Source organism: Haliotis cracherodii, unplaced genomic scaffold, assembly GCF_022045235.1.
Source record: "Haliotis cracherodii isolate W230 unplaced genomic scaffold, xgHalCrac1.p SCAF_1, whole genome shotgun sequence".
Taxonomy (NCBI): domain Eukaryota; kingdom Metazoa; phylum Mollusca; class Gastropoda; order Lepetellida; family Haliotidae; genus Haliotis; species Haliotis cracherodii.
Genome location: NW_027266264.1, coordinates 63,446,785 through 63,468,223, shown reverse-complemented (window position 1 = coordinate 63,468,223; position 21,439 = coordinate 63,446,785). Strand labels below are relative to the sequence as shown.

At 39.6% G+C, this 21,439-nt stretch overlaps 1 protein-coding gene across 7 annotated transcripts in view; it reads left to right on the top strand.

Annotated features, from left to right (window-relative positions):
- The window catches only part of LOC139453836 (rho guanine nucleotide exchange factor 28-like), a 251,958-nt gene that overhangs the window by 209,521 nt on the left and 20,998 nt on the right, over positions 1-21,439 (top strand). For 6 of the 7 annotated variants that reach the window (XM_071235686.1, XM_071235454.1, XM_071235606.1 and 3 more), the window contains 10 exons: positions 6,005-6,056; positions 12,003-12,067; positions 12,257-12,315; positions 16,607-16,684; positions 17,544-17,606; positions 18,293-18,342; positions 18,750-18,841; positions 19,708-19,759; positions 20,530-20,582; positions 20,925-21,104. In XM_071235686.1, coding sequence (XP_071091787.1) covers positions 6,005-6,056; positions 12,003-12,067; positions 12,257-12,315; positions 16,607-16,684; positions 17,544-17,606; positions 18,293-18,342; positions 18,750-18,841; positions 19,708-19,759; positions 20,530-20,582; positions 20,925-21,104 — 744 coding nt within the window. The remainder of the gene's footprint in view (positions 1-6,004; positions 6,057-12,002; positions 12,068-12,256; positions 12,316-16,606; positions 16,685-17,543; positions 17,607-18,292; positions 18,343-18,749; positions 18,842-19,707; positions 19,760-20,529; positions 20,583-20,924; positions 21,105-21,439) is intronic. The other variant, XM_071235532.1, reaches the window with a different exon arrangement.

Here is a 21,439-nt window from a genome sequence, read left to right as displayed (position 1 = left end):
ATAACATTTTAGCTTCTTAATGTTTCAAAAGATTATCAACTTCATATGCTACTAAAATTTTGATAGGGAAACTGAGCTATTTCATAAGTATTAAGAATAACACCAGGAATGTCCCTATGAAATGTTGAGTAGTATGCCCATAGGAAGAGGTTTAACCCCCTGCTACCATCACTAGCGTGTGTATATACAAAGGAAGGCAGTCCTCTACTTTTCACCACATTGACTATATCATACCAGCTATGTGATAAATCATTTATCAACTAAGAGTTTCCACAGTGGACAAGTGTCAAGCTGCACAATAAAATCAGGTTAGTTGTAGTCTTCACAATAAATAATTCAATATGTGATGTCTGTGTAGGCCCACACCATCACACTATGGCTTTGTGAGCAATTTGATATGCTGAATGTAAGATAATGACGTGGGCAGATGTGGTCAGTGAAAGCCAGCCATGGTAGCCATCCTATCTGATAGTGTTGAACTGTCATACTGATAACAAGAAAAGTTGGGTGTCAAGTTTTAAACGGAGATGATATTGTAATCAGTGAACCGCGTTTGATGTTGCAATGTTATGAGGGGAAATAATTAGGTGAGAAGATTTCTTCACACAACTTGGACCGTTGAAAGGAATGGAGAAGGTTTGTGTTACTGTTGTTCCATTACTGAAAGTATTGCTTCAGTTAATGTTTCTAAACAGACTTACTTATCAGTGAAGGATGTCCCGTTTAACTATATCATTGCAATCATGATCTTGTAAGAGTCCAAATTAACACTGGCTATTGTCAGGCTAGAAAAATATCAGCATCCTACTGATAAAGCTTGCTGACTTGGTTGATGCATGTCATTGTATCCCAATTGTGTGGATCGATGCTCACGATATCAATCACTGGATTGTCAGGTCCAGACTTGATTATTTATAGTCAGTCATATAGCTGTAATATTGATGAGTGCGCATTAAAAACAACAACCTAGAGACACTGTTTCCATGGTTACTGATGGAATTAAAATTGTTTGTCATAAAAGTAACAGCATGTTGAGAATGGTGAAAATTCAATGTTTGTGAAAAATTCTTGTCGAATCTGAGCATATAAATAAATATTTAATTTCATGTTGCCATTCCTGAGGGTAATTAATTTGTGCTTCGGTATCAGGATATTTGATAATGTTGACGAGCAAGACAGTTACAGTCTTGTTTGGACATGTTTCCTTTACCGATAACCCCTTGTTTGAAATATGAGGATGCTGGGTCACACAGAGGGATGGCTTTGAACATTACTTGATAGGGGAACATTAGTTGATAGGGAAACATTAGCAGGAGCTGAACACTCGGGAGCTGACTTCAAATTCTGAAGGTTAATATCCTTACATACACCAGGGGAATTGTGGGAATATTTGATGATGCGCGTTGAGAAGGGAACATGGGGTTATTAAGCAGGGTCTTGAAAGACTGGTCATAAGAGATAGAACTTGAAGGGGATTGATGGAGGTGAACTGGGGTTAAAGTTGAAACTCACGGGTTGATGTCCAATTTTGATGGAACTAACACATGATAGAGGGAATGTTTGATCTTGACTGTGAGATTTCCTTTCCATACTTATATGATTGGGTTGATAATATAGTAGGTTCCTTGCTTGATAAGAAAACTTGTGAGATCATTTCAAGACCAATGTTTTGAAAGTCCTTTTTCCAAACTGGGGTTGATTGGTTTGTTGTTTAATGCTGCCCTCAGCAATATTCTAGCTATATGACGACAGTCTGTTAATAATTAAGTCTGCCCAGACAATCCAGTGATTAATATCATGAGCATCGATCCATGCAATTGGGATCGATGACATGCATCAACCAAGTCAGCGAGCTTGAGCACCCGATCCCATTAGTCACCTTTTACGACAAGCATAGTCGCCTTTTACGCCAGCGTGGGTTGCTGAAGACCTATTCTACCCCGGATCTTCACGGGTCTCCAAAATTGGGAGTTGTTTTATTTGTTACCTAGATACTGCTAGTACTGTAGGAGAGCAAGAAACTTGTAATAGGTTTGAATTCTGATTCACTCATTGCCTGCACCACATCCGATGCTCGTTGTAAATGTCTACGACATCCATTACAAGCATTCGTCCTGCATCAAGCTGGCATAACTGAAGTTCTGTTAAAGCGCCATTAAGCCACTCACTCACTCACTCACTCACTCACTCACTCACTCACTCACTCACAAAACGACTGTAGATCAAGGTATATAACTGCCACAATGGTTTTTGCAGATATAAATATCAGGTAATTTAAGCTGGTGATGATGGTACATGTTAAGATTTAGTTTTGAAACAGTTGAGGAAAAAGAGTTTATGCAGTTGAAGAAAAACCCTTTTGAATATTATATTTACTTGAAAACTTAAAACTATGTTTATTAATAATAACCTGATATGTCAACCTTAGAGAGTAATCAGTCTTGATTATCTGACGTAACAGATTCCATTGGTCATAAAGGCAAAATAGCAGTGAAAATTACATAAGTGGATCACTGAAAAGCAGGGATGACACCAGGTGTTCGCAGAAAGAATGAGTATGCCCTGCCCTACCGGTAGCACCCCCACTCTCACAATTTGCATAAGGGGCAGTCGGGTAGCCTAGTGGTTAAAGCGTCCTCTTGTCACGTCGAAGACCCGGGTTCGATTCCCGACATGGGTACAATGTGTGAAGCCCATTTCTGGTGTCCCATGCCGTGATATTGCTGGAATATTGCTAAAAGTGGCGTAAAACCATACTCACTCACTCACAATTTGCATAAAATAGTATGAAAAGAAAGATCTATATTTTGAAGGCGCTAAAGGTTGCATGGAGATCTATATTTTAATTCCATACAGTTTTTATTTTAGAGATTCTTTTCTTCAAGTGAGCTAGATCCACATATAATTGCAGAGGTTGCGTTGTGTTATTTAATGACTTTCACATATTGTTGCCGTCCTTCCCGCTTTCCTTTCATTCAAATAACAATTTTATGGGTTAGGTAATTCTCCTATGGGAGATTGTCCAATATCAATAGTTTTTGCAAGCCTTTCTTTGAAACTATCGCTATAGCAACCTGAGACTAGCCTTTGTTTGGGGGAGATTGATGTTATAGATTTTTCAGGGAAAATACAATATTTGATTGATTCTGACAGTGTAGGCTAATAGAACTAGGGCAATGTTTCTTTTATGCATCCCCCTGGAATTATGTCATTTCTGTAAACACACTCTCATTCATGTCTTGGGATGGAGTAAAATCTTGTCTTGAAGCAGCAGGACTTGTTGGCCGTAATACAAATCAGAATTCCCGCGTGGAGAATTGGTCTCCAGTATCTAGCATGCCGTAAGAGGTGACTAATTGGATCAGTTAGTCAGGCAAGGTGACATTGGTTGTTGCTCATGATGTCAATCACTAGTTTGATGTGACCCAAGTATTGTTTACTATACCAAAGAAACAGCAGATAAATTCAGGGAATTTCAGTAAACTATGAACTGACGGATATACGGTTAGAACGAACTACGGTTAGAACGGACTACGGTTAGAACGGACTAGAATTAGTGGTCCCTTTGAGTTTGTTATAACCGTAGTTTAACTACATACAGTAGATATTTCAATGAAAAGTCCTGATGAAGGTGTTTTCATGACACAACAGAACAGTTTGGTCGGGCTGCACTATGTATTGATCTCCTTATGCATGCACTATTATCAGGCTGATGGTTTTTATGCTTTTATTCTATCTGCATGCAACATTTCTGCAGGATGTTACGGTTGCCAGTAGCAACAGTATAAACAATTCCTGATCATTTTCCAACCATGAGATGCCCCTCCAAACATCCCGATTGCTTCCCTCCCAACCCTGTGCGGAGTAAACACATCAAAGCAGGAGGTGTAATGTATGGTGTAGAGTTGCATTGCATTGTGTGGGGGAGGAGGCAGCTCACCTAGGTCAGGCAGTGCGGAGAGCTTGCAGGTTATAAAGCCACATATAGCTCACTCTTCTGTGTGTAACTTCCGCCTAGCTGTGTGGAGAGTGAGGGACAGTGTGGATAGGCTCCGCTCGCTTCAGCTACATTTTCATGTGTTTACGTTGAGAGATGGGACATGGTATGTTTGATAGGACAGGAATCTGTATGTGAGGCTTCTCGGGTTGACGGAGATAAAATAAGGGCCAGTTAATGACTGTACTGTGGGAATAAGAAGCGGAGTGTTGTGATCTGGACCTCGAATCAATGAGCAGTGAGTCCGCCAGGTGATCAGGAGAACTGGGTGAACGTGAGGTAGGCTGATTGCCGTCTGCTCTTGGACGTGTTGTGTACATTTCAGTGGTGGCAAAGGTGGGATTGGGCACGACAAGCCGAGTAGGAAGTGGTCAGGACAGACGTAGGAAGTGAGGAAGCAGACCCCAGACGCACACCTCTCTCAGCCCTTTCTCTCAGCTTAAACTCTAAATGTTGCTAATCAAAGCCAGACTCTGCTGGACACTGTGCACATCCGGAGGTACTGAAAGTGTGCTGTAAATCTGTGTTTATTGTGTGATAAGACTGTGTGCTCAATATGACCCTGATGTGAGGCTACCCGCTTGATTTCAAACAGACATACATTACAAGCCTGGCGACCCTCTCTCACAGCCCCAAGTCTGATAAGGCTGTATCTGACCGGGGATAGCAGTGATTTATCATCAAGTGGTTTCCCACATTCCTCACTGCTGCTACATAGCAGACGACTTTTGCCTCAGGTCAGTCTCAGGTCTCAATACCATACAGTCATGTTCCCTCCACAGGAGCTACCTGATGTTGAAGAAATTGAATGACAAAAAGGAAATGTTAATCCAGCCACTGGGAACTCCAAATGTTAAAGAAACTGTATGAGAAACAGACGACGAATTATATGGTTTCTGTTTACGAGGTGTACAGTTTGAGTGATACGAACAAGGTGTAGTCTGTTGGATATTAATCTTCACTTGGTGGTGAGTGCTGTGAGATAAGACTGTGAGATACAGAGGACAGGGGGGCCGTACATCTAAGCTAAGATCTTCATCAGCTGACGCACAAGGATCTGACACACTCTATCAATCCCCTCAGGCCTGGATCCACCTCTCTTACTCTGCTGGGTGTCCACTGACCTAGTCACATGGCCATAGGTATATGCACCCTGCTGGGTGGGATGTTGTAGGGTCAGCAATTGGTTTTATGCCTGTAGGAAGGAGGCAACAGACAAAACAAAACTGTCTTTCTGTTGGACAGAGTACAGCCAGACTGTTGTCATGAGCCTGCTTGAGAGTAACTGGCTGTCAAAATACAATCCTGCTGGGTCGGCAGGAGCAGAAGCAAACCTTGTCTGAGAATCAGTTGGAGTGTGTTAGCTGTGAAAACACAGGCTGTGGTACTGCATGCGAGAAACAACATTCGGTGGCAGACGTGTGGATCTCATCCATCATACAACGCTGGAGATGGTTACAGGAACAAAGATGGATGTGAATGACTTGTGGATTTAGATTTGATGACGGAGACACATTGACATTGACTGGACTAAATCTCCCAACTGGCAAACGGTCCATATGCGACTACACTGTTTAGGAGTATCAAATGAGTATTGTGGTGCTTGGACTGATGCGGATTGTCTTGTGAAGAGAACAGGAACTCACTGTGAGTTGTGCTCACAGCAGTCTGTGAAGTAGCCCCTTGTTGTGCTCCGTGGGCACAGACTGTGACCAGTCAACTATTTGCTGTGTACAAGGAGGGTTTTTGTCACTGTCTGAGAGCTGGAGAGACTGCACCTCTTACCAGGACTGTTATAATTGCCAGCTCCAAATTCCTTGGAAACCTCAAATTTTGTGCATAACTTACCCTTTGCGTTTCCTTGGATCCTTACATACCTATAAACACTCTCAGTGGATAATACAACATTTGGTGTGGAATTAGTGTGTGCAGGAGTTGTTATTATGTGGTAGAGCTGTATGGAATATGAGTACTGTGCTAATGATGGCATTTTCTGATGTATCCAAGGTTCTCCACCGAGAGGCAGCACCCCAGGAACGCCAAGTGGCGCCATCTTCAGGTAAGCTACAATTACAGTATAACCTATGTGGACTGCTGCCGGTGTACTCTAAACTCTTACCAAGATGGAACCAACACAAATAACCTGGGTGCCGTTGTACAAAGCGATCGTAGCGCTAAGGTGATCGTAACTCCTATACTTTTAGACTTCCGACAGCCGTAGCGCTAAGGTTGTTTTGTACAACGGCGCCCAGATCAGAATATCCTGCTTTGACCTTGAGTTTGTTCCAGCCTGGTATATGTTCGTCACATTAATCAGTATATACTCACTTTCAAAAGTTAAGCAACATCAGAATCGATCTTTCTTATAAATGATAAGCCTATCTCAATATAACCTGTGTTATAGAACTAAGAGAACTAAATTATTGATCTAAATTATTGACTGAAAATTATGTTAACTGACAAGAAATGATGTGTAACTGATTAGTCACATATATTTTTAATACTTGGCAGCTCCTTTTTAGGCTTGAAGTCCAGATATTAATGTTGAAACAAATGTTTCAGAAAAAGCATAGATTACCCTTTCACTTCATAACAAGTGACATTGTAAACAAGGGCACAGATCATCGAACATTTTGCCACAATTGATGGTTATTGTTACCTTACTAGCAGTCCATTCTTATTATTAGCATGGATCACTGTGTAAGCCACTGTCAGACCTTTGTGAAATGGTGTTTGGTACATTTATTTGATCTGTGGATATTTCATCTAGCCTAGCTGCCTCACAGTGATTCAAGTGTATACACCAACATTCAATGCCTCCTATTTGCTCTCAGTTTTAAAAGTAGTTTTAACAGTAGTTTTTTCTCATCAACTCTCAGATTATTTTAGATACAGGTGCTTTTTTGCTTTGTGTAGATTATAAATGTACAATTGACAAGCTTAAGAAGTTTGTCAATTAAAGACTACGGAAATAAGAAATAGGCTGTTTTTAAGGCATGAAAGAAAAATCAATTAAATTACTACGTAGCTATAAAGAAACAGAAAATATGAGATATGGTTTAAGAGTAATTTGTATAGCATGTCTGTTGTGTTTTGTGATTTTATTGCCTATTTCCCTTTGACAACATGTTTCACAATATGTATTATTATCTAACACCACAATACATGTACAAAAATGTAAGCTATTCCATTTTAGTTATCATATACTCAATAAATCCTTTAGATATAATAGTTAGATATTTCTGAAAACTGTTCAATTTGTTCTCTCTCATACAGACCCTGACAAAAACAAAAATCTACAATACTTTGCTAAATCTAGATTACCTCAGTTTCTGAAAATATAGAGATTCTCTGATTTCCATTCTATTTGTTATCAAAAGACACAATACAATCTTAAACTATTCTCCTATGTATAGTCCCTAGATGTGGCACAACCAACTCTGACATCAGCTGCACATCTGCACTTCACACTAGGGCTTTATGTGTGTTATCCCCTCCTTATTTAGGCCTGGGAAAACCCCAGTATTAAACTGAATCTGATGTAACCGTCTTAGATAGGAGCAATCTGATTGGCTAAAGAGGAGATAAGCTGGGCCATTGTGCACGCTTTGGAGTATTCAAATGATGGTATGAACCTTATTCAACTGTAAGGGGAGTTGTTATCGGCGTGACAGTTAAACCGGTTTCTTTTTCTACAGTGTACCTTTCCTTTTCTTGTTTCAACATATTTGATTACAACAACATTTCAGGTTTTTTTAGGACATCTAAGCACTTATAGCTTTTAGTCAGTGTTGAATTATTCATACAGAAATGATATCATAATTTGATTCTGGAATTTTAATACATAAAGTTATGTATTAATGTAGGGGCATAGTTTCTGACGTTTGAAACCTGATCTGCCAGGTTATATTTATGATAAACAGATATGAATATTCAGAACAGGTAAACAGATTACAGTGACTTGAGTGTTTTGAAGTATAGATGGTTTGTACCTTCGGTAGACTGTTGGCTAACATTAAGTCTCTGAAATGAAAGTATTTAAAAAAATTCTTGGGGTTAAGGTTGCTTTTGCTATATAAATAAAAGGGGGCACAGGTGGCCCAGTCATCTAAGGCGCCGCAATTCGCTGTGCAGAGTTGCGTCCCTTGAGCATGCCAGAAACCTATGGTTGTGGGTTCGAATCCTGATTAGCCCTGATTATGTTTCTAGGTTTGTCAGCACCATACCCGCGCTCGTGGGTTTCACTGAAGTGGCTTTCCTCCCACATTAAGCTGACATGCCGCGATATTACTGGAATACTGTTAAAAGCGACGTTAAACCCAACTGACTCACTCACTCACTAGAAATAAAAACATGTATCCATAACTAATAGCAACAGAAAACATTTCCATAATCCTAAAATATCTCAACTGCAAGCAGAGTCTATCGCACTCACGTATTTAGGATTCAATACCACATTGATGTGACATCGGGTGTTTGCAAATATAATGGATCCAGTAAAATCTCATAATTTTCTGAACTGAAGAAATCTAGACTTGCCAAAGTATTGCAGACTTCCTTGGGATATTTTTTATATGTTTGCTTCAGGGACTGCATGACAAACTAGTTGATTTGTCGGCGTTGGGTAGCCTAGTGGTTAAAGCATTTCGCTCATAACGCCAAAGACCCTGGTTCGATTCCCACATGGGTACAATGTGTGAAGCCCATTTCTAGTGACCCATGCTGTGATATTGCTGGATTATTGCTAAAAGCGGCGTAAAACCATACTCACTCACTCGTTGATTTGTCAACTACAGTACATATTACTGTTATGAGGGGCTCAGCATGTACCTACATGGGTAATCAAACTCGGCTTTAGTGTGACGATTGAACACACGACGAATAGGATGCAGGAGTTTTAAAAAAGAAGGATTCAAGGAAATTATTTTGACCCTTACCACAGTATTTAGACAAAATATATGTGAAAGTTGACCCGAGTCAATTTTTCAGGAATTTGATTTTTCTTCAATATGAATACATGTACTTGTATTGTACTTCCTCCCTATAAGGAAATAGATTTAGATTTGAGATAAAACCAATGTTTTCACTTAAGAAACAAATGCATGTAAATAAAATAAATAAATATGTAATCAATTGAAATGATTTTCAGATAAATCGGTTTCAGATTACCTCGACTTGTGATATTTAATCATGTAAAGTGTCACATTGCATTAAGATTAAGACCATTTTGTCTTAGGATCTGACGACTAATCTCACACTAATTATTCAAATGCGGAACTATGCTGACAGTCTGAATATTTTAGAAATTGGTCATGTTAAAATGGAAGAGATGATAACAGAGATACCGCGTCCAACTGGTATGTTACCTGTAATACTTACCTGGCCAGGTGAGTTCAGCAGGTGGTTGTTACCTGTGTGGGAGCAGCCTGGCCAGGTGAGTCATTCTCCAGGTATCTGATCCAGCTCGTCTGAATGCCACGGAGATGCTGCTGGATCTGGCTTTGTTACATTGTGTTTTATAATGGTGTTTTCTAGGATGTAGGCACCCAATTCTTACCTCCTTGGTTGATATGGGGATTCTGTATACAATAGTTATGTGGTTTTGTTGATAGCTGTAAGTACACTACTGATGTTTTAAAACAATGTTGACTGAATACACTTCAAGTAGATAACTTAATAAAAAATTCTGAACAAACATTTTTGAGATCATGAGTTTGGGGGGGGGGGGGGGATATTTTTATGAAATTGTGTCAGTATTCACTTTAAAAAAAAATGTCCCCATAAATATTCACGTTCCCTAATTATTTTTATTGTGTTTATTATTACATGCTGTAGACTTGAATTTAAATTGAAAATGTAATGAAGCATTTAGAAGACTATTATTGCTTAATACTTAGTGGGAGCAGTTTTGAGGTTAGTTGAGTGATAGGTGTTAACAGTTATAATTTAAATCTTTTCTTTCACTGTTGGGAAAGACATTGATATTTAATACTGTGGTATGTCAGAAGAACACGTTTTTAACCCAGGTTTATGTTACGTCATTATGATAAAATATTGATAAAAACTGCAATTTTGATAAACGTAAACTTAAGTTTGTTTTTAAAATCAATACGTGTGTGGAAGGGCTATTAGAACAAAATGAAATCCATGCATCACAAGATTCGGAGATACCATGTAGACTGATCAGCTGTTGGATCCCATAACTCATTTGCATAAACACCTCAAGTCTCTTCGTCTTATATTGAGGGAGGAAAGTAGGCAAGTGTTATAGTGAGGCTGGGTATGCCTGCCAGGGATTGTCTGGACCCTTGTGCAAGCAATCAATACGGAGGTCCACCATCTCACAGGTGAAGCCTACCACTTGGGTAAGGTTGTGTACAACTGGAGAGTGAGACACTAGACATACTGTTAGATAGTTTGTAGGGTTTATATGTATCTGGCATTGAATTTCCTATGGGTAAAGTATGTATAGTTTGTAACATAAGTTAAACATATAAATTAATTGTCAGACAGGCTTACAGGGGTGGTTGAATGTAAATATCTTGAACTGGTTTTGTAATGACTAAAATATCGAAACTAAATAACAGAAGTAATATAGGCAACTTAATTTATCTGACAGGCATACAGGGGCTGCTTTAATAGCTTGAATTGATTTTCTAATGGGTACAATATTTAAACTATGTGACACTAGTAATTGTGAAAAAAAAAAGATGAAAGAGTTAATACTGCTTGAGTGAGTGAGTGAGTATGGTTTTACGCCGCTTTTAGCAATATTCCAGCAATATCACGGCGGGGGACACCAGAAATGTAATACTGCTTGAAGATTTTGAAATCATGTTAATTTCAAGGAGAATTTATAAAACAAACATATCAATAGTGTCTATTGGTATTCTATTTCTTTGACTTTTTAATCAAATATTATATAAAAAAGATTCAACTTGGATAAAACAACTTCACAAATCTGTGTAAACAAAATGACTACAAGGTCATGTTTGCACAAGTTCAGAAAGTGCACCAACTCATATTGTTGCCACCAACAAGCCTATTAGTGGCATATGTGATAAACAGTTGGAGAGAAGGTCTTTTTATCCCTATTTTAGTACAGACAAAGTAGATAGATTTGCTGTGAGAAAGGGGTAACAAAGACCAGTGGCAGGGAATGGTGCTCCACCAGTCATGTGATACCTCCAAAAGGAGGCATTGAAGTAAACTACAGTGGGAGTGAATTAGGTGTTAATAGACTCCCTCTTTTACCCTTTGTTCTTTGTATGGAGACTATGCATGGGCTTTGTGTTTCAGTGCAGTGTGAAATACAGGAAAAGGTCACAATATACATTAATTTAGTTATCAAACGCAGGCTTAATATCTTGATAAAGGATTTAGGGTTATTCGGGGCTATGTGATATATGAAAGCCCTTTGAAATGCATTTGTCGTTAAAAAGCAGGCAGTGTTGTGAATATGATGTTTGATATATTTCATATTTTTATATACCTTTGTAATACCTAACCTTTTGTACATCATAGCCATAATCCTGCCGTCCTAACACTATAAATTCGTCAGATATTTCAACAGATGTCCTCTTCACTGTCAGCTATCCAAATAGTAGTTGTGTGGGAAGCAGCATTAAAACTGCTCTACTTTGCCAGCGCAAGGCAGGAAAATGTCACTTTTTTCTGTGTGATCCTGATTTTAATTTTAGGTTTTATTATTATAAATAAATACCAAATACTTGCAGTGAGTGTTATTTTCTGCTAATTTCAGCAATATTCATCCTATATCAAAACTGCATGGGTATCACAAACACTTATTGACATCAGGAGCAATAATCTCTTGTCACCAGTCTCCATGTAGGTTGGTGCTGGAGTTGTATCCTGATGACTTGCCCGGTTACGTGTCGTTGTACTCTGATTGTTGCTCACGATATCGATCATTAGACTCGATTATTTTCAGACTTCTGTCAACAGGTCTCGGTGTTTCATATCTGTCAACATTCTGTCGTTGCAGGGTCAAGTCTGCGGCCATCTCACTCTTTCAAAGTGAGGTCTTCGTCTGCACCGGTCAAGACACAGGTACCGTCAAATACGTGTATTAGTTTAAAAAAATAAATATACATTTATTATCAGAGGAGTTAAGTTTCTTTTTTTATCCGTTTTCTACAAATGTTATTAAAATGTAGTTTTAATGAGAGTTTTTTTTTAGAATTTAAATAATACTATTTTTTCTAATTATTTTGCTAATTTCGATTATTTTTCTCATAGCAATCCTTGCAGCCATCAACCCATTTTGTCCCACACCGCCACAGCCTGCCTACACCCAGGTAAGTGGGAGTTCACACACTGTTGTCCGTACTACTACTTCTAATAATAACACTACTTTCCTTGCTACTTATCGTTGTGAATGCAGTTGTAATGTAGCCAGATGGATAACATGTCTTGGTGAGATAGGAATGTGTACTCAGATGTTTGTCGTGCCTGTACACAAAATTTTCCCAGAGAGAATTGCATTTTTACTTTCCATTTTCAAAACATAAATATCCCGGTTCTAATGCACAGTACTGTTACCTGCATGAACTAGGCTTAAATCACCACAACAGTGTAGTATCCTGCATCTTATTTCTCTTGTGTCTTAGAGTTTCTGTGTTTGATATATTGAATGTGATATTTTGTGTGACAGTGTCTGTTTGCCTGTGTGAAACCTGAATGTGTAAGGACACACACACAGTCATCGCTCCCCCTCAATTAAAACAAGCTTAGTGTTAGTTCCACTTGCAGCAATATTCCAGCCCCATCATGGACTCCAGAAATGGGCTTTACGCATTGTAGCCATGGGGGGGAATAGAACCTGGATAACAGACTACATGAGCTAACACTTCAGCAACTAGACCAACTTTCCCCACTCCAAAACATGCATACATCTTCCCAAGACAGGGGAGTTAACTGACTGTAAAAATGTCCAGTTTCCAGCTTTGCCGACCTAGGCCTGAATTTCTGGGTTCGATCGTATTGCCAGTGACTATTACGAGTTATGTCCCTTCCATGAACCAATCAGATTCCACCTCTGATATCACTTGCATTTGCTTCAAACAAAATGGAGGTGCCCAGTGAAGATGATCTGATCAATAATCAAGATCTATTTTGGAATAAAACGGGTGTTCCTTAGTGAAGTGCATCAAATCACATGAGCACCTTGATTTAAAAAAATGAAACGATTTGGAAAATATCTGTTGACTCTAAGTTGACGGTACACATGCTTTGCAAATCCTGAAATGGACCGAAATCTGAATGCAGTTTACAAACCAGATGTTGATTTCGTTATGCGATTTTGACTGGACTATGCATAGACTTGTTAGTCCAGCCAACATTTCAGCCTAGTCCAGCAAGGGTGGAAGCTTGACTTTTACAGTCAGTTTACTCCCTTGCCTCAGGAAGATGACGTACGCCCTGCCACACACACTGGCGTGGGTGCAGTTTCTTTCCTGTTGTGAGTGTCAGCCATAGCAACAGTATCGTGATGATTAAGTAAAAGAGACCAACTCCAATACCTGACAATATTTTTACAAATTATCGATTTAATACTGCTTATGAACAGAACAAATTTCAATTACATTAAGTACTTAATTATCATCATTTATTAATTGAGGTTAGATGTGCTTAAGTTAAAAAAGTAATAATCATTCTTGTGAATTGGGCTATGTCTGGCCAACTTATGTAGTGACAAAAACGAAGAAGAAACTTTGTCGAAGACAAAATCCTATTCAGAAGCGGTGTGTACAAGAATGCTGAATACTTTAAATCAGGGGATAGTATACGTATTGATGTTTGCCCAATATACAGTGCCTCTTGTGCCTGGCATGCCGATAGAATGTGTACTGGGAATACTGTCAAAACACCCCCTGTAACTGAAGCTGCACTTTCCAGGGGTCACGCATGATGTCCCAGGGGGCCGGGGATTGAAGGAAGGGGGCAGAGGAAATACACAATTAGGGGACAGGAAAGTGGGTATTCTTCTAACAGTTTGTTTGCGGGTAGAATGTTGTCTTGTCATCTATCAAGTTTGGTTACCTTGTGATTTTGTAGTGTAAGTATATTGACAACTAGAACGCGTTGATGGAGGATTTATAGGCTACACGTCACTAACTGACACATTGGGGAAGGCTGTTGTTGGTTCTTCTTTTGTCATTGCGTCATTAAAATTGCTCTCGGCTATCAGCATACATTCACTTATTGAGTACTGCAGTTTGACACCCGTAAAGATGTAGGTTAGAATAGGTCTTCAGCAACCCATGCTTGCAGCACAATGGGATTGAGTGGTCAATCTCGCTGACTTTTTTTTAGTCATGTTATGATTTCCAGATTGCTCATAATGTCAATCACTAGATTTTCTGGTCCAGACTTGATTGTTTACAGACCACTGTCATATAGCTGGAATATTGGTAAGCATGGCGTTAAACAACAAACAAACAAAACTTTAGTTTGTCTACAGATAAAGCCGTGCTATATCATTTCCCTGTTTTCAGATTTCTTTGGCAATATGCGAAGAGGCAATAGGCAAAAGAAAAAAGAAAAGAAAACATTATTAAGGCCAAATCATTATTTTCTTCTTGTTTTATGGAGTCACGAAACCAATTTTGAAATATTATTACATGAAAAATGACAATTTCAAATTTTACTTTTGCAGACCTCACTTACACATTGATTGATTTCCTAATCAAGGGGTGGTGGTCGGGTAGCCTTGTGGTTAAAGTGTTCGCTCGTCATGCCGAAGACCCGGGTTCGATTCCTGACATGGGTACACCATTTCTGGTTTCCCCCGCCGTGATATTGCTGGAATATTGCTAATAGGGGCGTAAAACCATACTCACTCACTCACTCACTTAATAAAGGGAATCAACTCTTATGCAATAGTCACTTGTCACCAGTAGAAGTGTAAATAAAGTTCATGGGACGACTACTGCGTCTCCACCATCAAATCCATCTTGCTGAGGACTGTTGTATACATGTGTGTATTGCTGCACGTAGTCGAGGCAGGGTTGTGCGGTTTGGGAAGTTTTTATTGCTGTTTCTCACATGGCTTTTCACAATGTCGACAAAGTATTTTATGATCACAAACAGAACAGCTGTCTACTTAAGAAAATAGTTGAAATGAAACTTACTGACAGAGTTGACCCGTTGTCACAATGCCATGGCCAGGTGCCCTGGCTGGTCTGATTTACGACATGAAGATTAGGAGAAGATTCTGTTGCATACCAGGGCATTATTTAAATTACAGGTTCATCATGCCTATCTGAGTACATATTATAGTGTATAACTTATGTTTTAATATCCACACAGACCCTCGGGGTGTTTTAAGAGGTTGCTACTGTTTTAATGCTAAGGCATTGTCCTCGGAGTCATGCATAAGGCTTTGTTGGCATTTGGGTACTTGGAACAGTTGAAATGTAAGTTCTTACTTCCGAAAAGAATAATTTATTCCTTTTATTCCTTTGAGAAATTTGTTTTCTTCCATTGTTAAGTTTCAAACTCAGCACCAAAGATATGCCTCATTGAATCCTCCCCTCCATCTCACTGACGAGGTTGATGCATGTCATTGTGTCCCAATTGCGTGGATCGATGCTCATGATTTCAATCACTGGATTGTCAGGTCCAGACTCGATCATATAGCTGAAATATTGCTGAGTGTGTCGTTAAACCGGAAACAAACAAACAAACCGACAAACAAATGAACCTCCCCCTCACATTACACTGTAACAGACTGTAGCTGTAGTTAAGCCTTGGTGCACGTGTACCAAGTCCAGTATGACAACTGTGCATGTAGAAGAGTTGGGTTAACGTGTACTTCCATCTGTGGACAGTTGTCACTGCAGATACTTATGACACAAAGCTAGTTTGAATCCCAATATTTGGTCTCCTTGATGTTTTCACTCCACCAGGGGGCGGTGGGGTAGCCTTGCCTAGTGGTTAAAGCGTTCGCTCGTCACGCCGAAGACACGGGTTCGATTCCCGACATGGGTACAATGTGTGAAGCCCCAGTGTCCCCCGCCGTGATATTGCTGGAATATTGCTAAAAGCAACGTAAAACAATACTCACTCTCTCACTCCACCAGGATATTGCCTCCATTTTGCAAACTACAGTCATTTTATTCACTCACTCACTCATTCATACATACGACCTGTGAAGATCCGGGGTAGAATATGTCTTCAGCAACCCATACTTGATGCAAGAGGGCCTAACAGGCTGTCTGACTTGGTTGATGCATGTCATCGTATCCCAAATTATAGCTGGAATATGGCTGAGAGTGGCATTGAACAACAAGCACTCACTCTCACTTTCTCATGAGTTGGTTTTACTATGTAGGTGTGACACGCCTTTCTGTGTGTGGTGTGTAACCTGTATCAGAGTCCATTAATGTGTGTAGTGTGTCCTCTACGTGTGCTGTGTGAGAAGCCACTAATGTGTGTAGTGTGTCCTCTACGTGTGCTGTGTGAGAATCCACTAATTTGTGTAGTGTGTCCTCTACGTGTGCTGTGTGAGAATCCACTAATGTGTGTAGTGTGTCCTCTACGTGTGTTCCCCTGCACGTTCTCACTGCATGTGATGTTTGCCCACAGCCTCTTTGGTTCGTCTCCCACCTCCAGCAACGCCTCATCGTCCGCCACGCATCAATGGCCGTTTAAATCAGTAGAGGAGTAAGTCGCATTACACTCATGCCAGCAAATGTGAACGATGTGCTACATGTACTAGATTCAGCAGCAGAGCTTTTGTTGTGGTGTATGTTCAATATTTCCTGAAATAGCAGAAGGGGTCTCCAGTCGCCATGCTTGCAAGGCATCAAAACTAGACTAGGTGACCACAATGGCTGACTTTGGCTTCTACTTGGAGGGGTAACCACTTTAGCAGATACAGCCTCAGATGGAACCCTACAGTCTGTGCGTCACATACTCTTATTGAAGGGTCCCTGTGATGGGAACGAATAGCACCCAAACACCCCACGTTGTTATAGTCGACTTAAGAGGATTGGGTCGTCACGCTCAGTGACACATTTTATATTTGAAGATATCTGAATTTAACTTTTATGATATTTGATATTTATGTAACAAATTCTGTCACAAATATTTTGAAACAAAAGCTCTGTGTTTGTGCACAAAGATTTTTTCGTGTCACTTTCGTGAATGGATCCGAAATCCATAACAGTAAAGTCTTTGCAACAATCATATAATCTGTGCGCGTGCGTGCATGCTCATAAAATTTCAACGAGTTTAATATTTGGTGCAATATTTTATTAAAAAATCTGATTAGATAGGCAAATAAAGCTATTCACTGGTCTCGAGGGGGACATGGGTTGATGTGCCCTCTATGGTAGTTCATGTTGCCCCAGCCCGAAGAGTGTTGTCTTTAAACATGCTTATCTTGCTGTACGCTGCGTTTCTAATTTGGGTTGACCGAACTGCATGACATTTAGAGTGATATCTCCTGTTTGTGCCCCTCCCTCGGCAGGGTGGAGGGGCACAGTTACGTCTACTAACATGAGACTTTCTGCCATTGCAGGGCTATCAATGAAGGAGATGAGATTGATTCCGTCGGGTCCGGTCCGGATGTTGGACACTCCAAGTAAGTGATGCCCAGTTTCTCACCCCCTCAGATATATACTTCTCAAAATGTTAATGAATGCCTGATATTTTTCCATATGACTTTAGTTAATCTGTCATACTACTCAAAAGAAGTTAAGGAACACTTGATTTTTGTACCTGTGACTATAATTAATCTGTCATGCTACTGAAGTTAATGAACATGACATGACAGATTAACTGTGGTCATGAAAACATAAGATGTTCGTTACTTTTGTTGAGTAGTATATATATTGCCATACTGTTTTGAATTTATGGTTAACAGATGTTTGTTAAATAGTTAGCTGGAGATGATTGGAATAAATATACGTTTTTGTAGCTCAATGCTTTATAGTTTATTTGGCATGACTTGTTTTGGTTGGTCAGTTTTGTAGAAGGAAATGCTGATATTGTTTATATTGCAGGATGTTTAGTATCTTTACTACAGCTTTCTTCATACAATATTCATTTCATCATTTATTATTTAAAAAGTTCATAGTTTATATTTCTCTCGTGAATGATTTTCGTTGTTGTAGTTTTTATTTTTCTGATATGAGGTCAGGCAAAGAGAGATAATTTTTTTGTGTTTTAGGTTTCTAGGTCTGTCAGCATCATGTCTGTTTGTGGGTTTTACCAAAGTAGTAAACGTCTGAATGTACTTAATACTGACTTCTTGTCTGTGATTTTCAGCATTCAGGACACAATATCGGAATCTATGGAGTCCCTCGAAGCTACCACTGGTGAGTTGCAGTAGAAAACAGGAATTTTGATATGTATTTAGTACCTATATGACATTTGAAGTTACAATAACTCTGGAGATAACTCTTGATGTTTTAATTAATTCAGATCCTGTTGTGATTATTTACTATGAGGGTTTCACTTTGGTATGGTCTGCTGACTTGACACATGTCACACTGCTTCACTTGATATAAAGAGTCGTTGTTTATGCCGATTTTTAGATTTTTCTGTAACATAGAAATAAGACACCAAATTATTTGGACTTCCGTTAATTGCGAAAACCTTGACAGACAATGTTAGATTGTTTTTGGAATTTCCTGAGACTTATATGGAATAAAATATGGAGTCTTTTTCTTTTGAATTGGAATTCCCCCCAAATATAAAATGGTGCTGATTTGTTCTCTTACAGTGAGAACAGAGGTGTCAATATTTGACGACAACCCGGAGCTGATGTTAGAGATTGATGAACCAGAAGCATGGAGTCTCACTGTAGACAGGAAGGTAAGAAAATGGCTGACACTCTTAGCAGATAATCAATTCCTTAGTCGCCCCGGTTTTCGGTTTCACCAAAGTGGTAAACGGCCGAGACCTGCATCACTCCAGGCTGTCCTCCCACATCAAGTGACATGATGTGCTGTAACCGAAATACTGTTCACAGTGGCGTTAAACCCAACTCACTCACTGATCAGATTATTGTCAGTCAGTGAGTCACACCTGCTTGATAGTGATGTAAGAATCTACATCAAAACACAGCTATATATACCATATTCGACGTAATAAGCGCCTTGGGCGCTCTCAAAATTAGAAATAGGGGGTTCTTATTAGAAAATTATTTTGGTGAAAAAAAAAACAGTTGAAAGATAAATTACGTGGTTTCTGCTGACAGCCTGAAATTTTTATAAACGACAGATATATTTTTCCAGAATTTAATTCACCATAATTAATGGTGCATATAACACACGAGTGCATATTATACGCGAATAAATAAGTCTCGTGTACATTGATCAATCGGAAGGGGTGCTAATTGGGATTGTAAGCAAATATCGCCGTAGGCGCTTATTACGTCGAATACGGTATGCAATAAACCAGAAATCGATATCTATAAAGTTGTAATGTTTTCTTATTTGCTCACTAACTTCTAGAATGCCAATTGGAGAGTTATTTCGTCATCAAGGTGCTGTTGTCCTGTTGTTACCATGAAGAGTCCACGCACTGCTAATTGTATTACTTTAATTGAATCATGTCTTGAAGCATGCTGCAGAAGTGTTGACCAGAGTCACTGAGTCAAGTGCAGATGTATTCAATAATATTTCTAATACACTGGAACAAATTTCTTTAGTTTTATGATTGATGATGTTGTGTTTCAGACACTGAAAAAGATGAACACGAAGGATATTAAACGCCAGGACACGATCTGGGGTGAGTTTAGGAGATCTTGAGAATCACAAGGCTCTGGGAGCCAAGGTGCTGTTATTCTCTGTGCAGAGTTGTGTCCCTTAGGCGTGCCAGGGTCCTATGATCATGGTCGGTTTCCATATTCGCCCTGATACCCTGATATGATTCTTGCTTTGTCGGCTCCAGACTGATGCTTGTGGTTTCATTAGTTTGGGGGCCATGTTAAGATCCAGGCAGAGAGTGGGTCTTCAGCAACCCATGCTTGCCGTAAGAGGCGACTAACAGGATCGCATGGTCAGGCTTGCTGACATGGTTGATGCATGTCATCGTATCCCAATTGCTTGGACTGATGTTCATGATGTGAATCACTGGATTGTCTGCCCAAGACATGATTGTTTACAGACTGCTATCAAATAGCTGGGATATTACCAAGTGTGGCATAAAACAACAAACAAACAAACCAGCGTGGTAAATGTCTTTGAACTGCATCACCTTTTTCCTGCTCTGAATAATGTGAAATATGTATGATGTGTCATCATTCTTCAAAGTATTGATGTATTAGAATATCCATTTGCTTGTCTCAATAACAATCTTGAGGAAATGGATGTGTATTGATGTGTGTATCAAGTTGTTTTGAATGATCTGATAACCAACTTGCTGCCACCACCCAGGCCGAGACTGAGACATGCAACTCCACTGTTCAAGGTTGCTGACAAACACACAGAATTGATGTAGTGGATGTGCTCCACGTGCTGTGAGGTGAATCTCATGGTCATGTGTGTGTTTCATTTCAGAACTGATACAGACAGAGAAGGAATACTGCAAAACTCTTACCATTATGCAGAAGGTATGTAAAGGTTCAAGTTTAAATCGGAGACCAACTGGCAAACTTAGTACATATCATTCAAAAGCTCCATGTGATCTGCTTTCTCAGTTTTATTTTGTGTGTCTGTCTAGCCATTGATGCATGGAGATAACATCACACATATCACACATAGCACTCAGTACAACATCAACTATGAATCTTTCCCTCCTGATTTCTTATACTGTTGTGCTCCTTAAAATATCTCTCATTTTTCTTCCTCCCAACATTTTAATGCCACACAGGATGTCTGATTTAAATTACCTCAATACTGCTGACAGAACCCTTGCACCTCACTGACTGCTCCCCTCACTCACTCTGCTGCAGATGTTCAGTCAGGGCCTCCTGCAAGACCTCAACATGCCTGCCGAGCAGGTCGAGCGACTCTTCCCACAGATGGACGAACTCATCGAGATCCACACTACATTCCTGGCTCAGCTTCTCCGACTCCAGCAAGTGAAACATGACCGCAGCATCGACGACGTTGGACGGACTCTGCTTGACCAGGTAGGACAACCACCACACTGTATATCATTACATCTTCAGTTTGATACACCCCTCAAATCTTGTGTACAGAAGGGGCATGGGGAGTTTGTTGTAAGGGCCCAGAATCACTGTGCAACATTCCATCTCTTGGACATGAGATAATTTCTGATTCACTATGATATGCTTGTCCTACAACATAATGGGCTTTTCTGCTAAAAGTTGACACACTGTTATAACTGAAATACTGTTCAAAGGCATTCAACCAAACTCAATCACTCATTATCTTATAATGAGATTGCAATAAACGACTGGTATACTGGAAATGTATGGTCAAGGGGAGACAATCCAGTCACCAC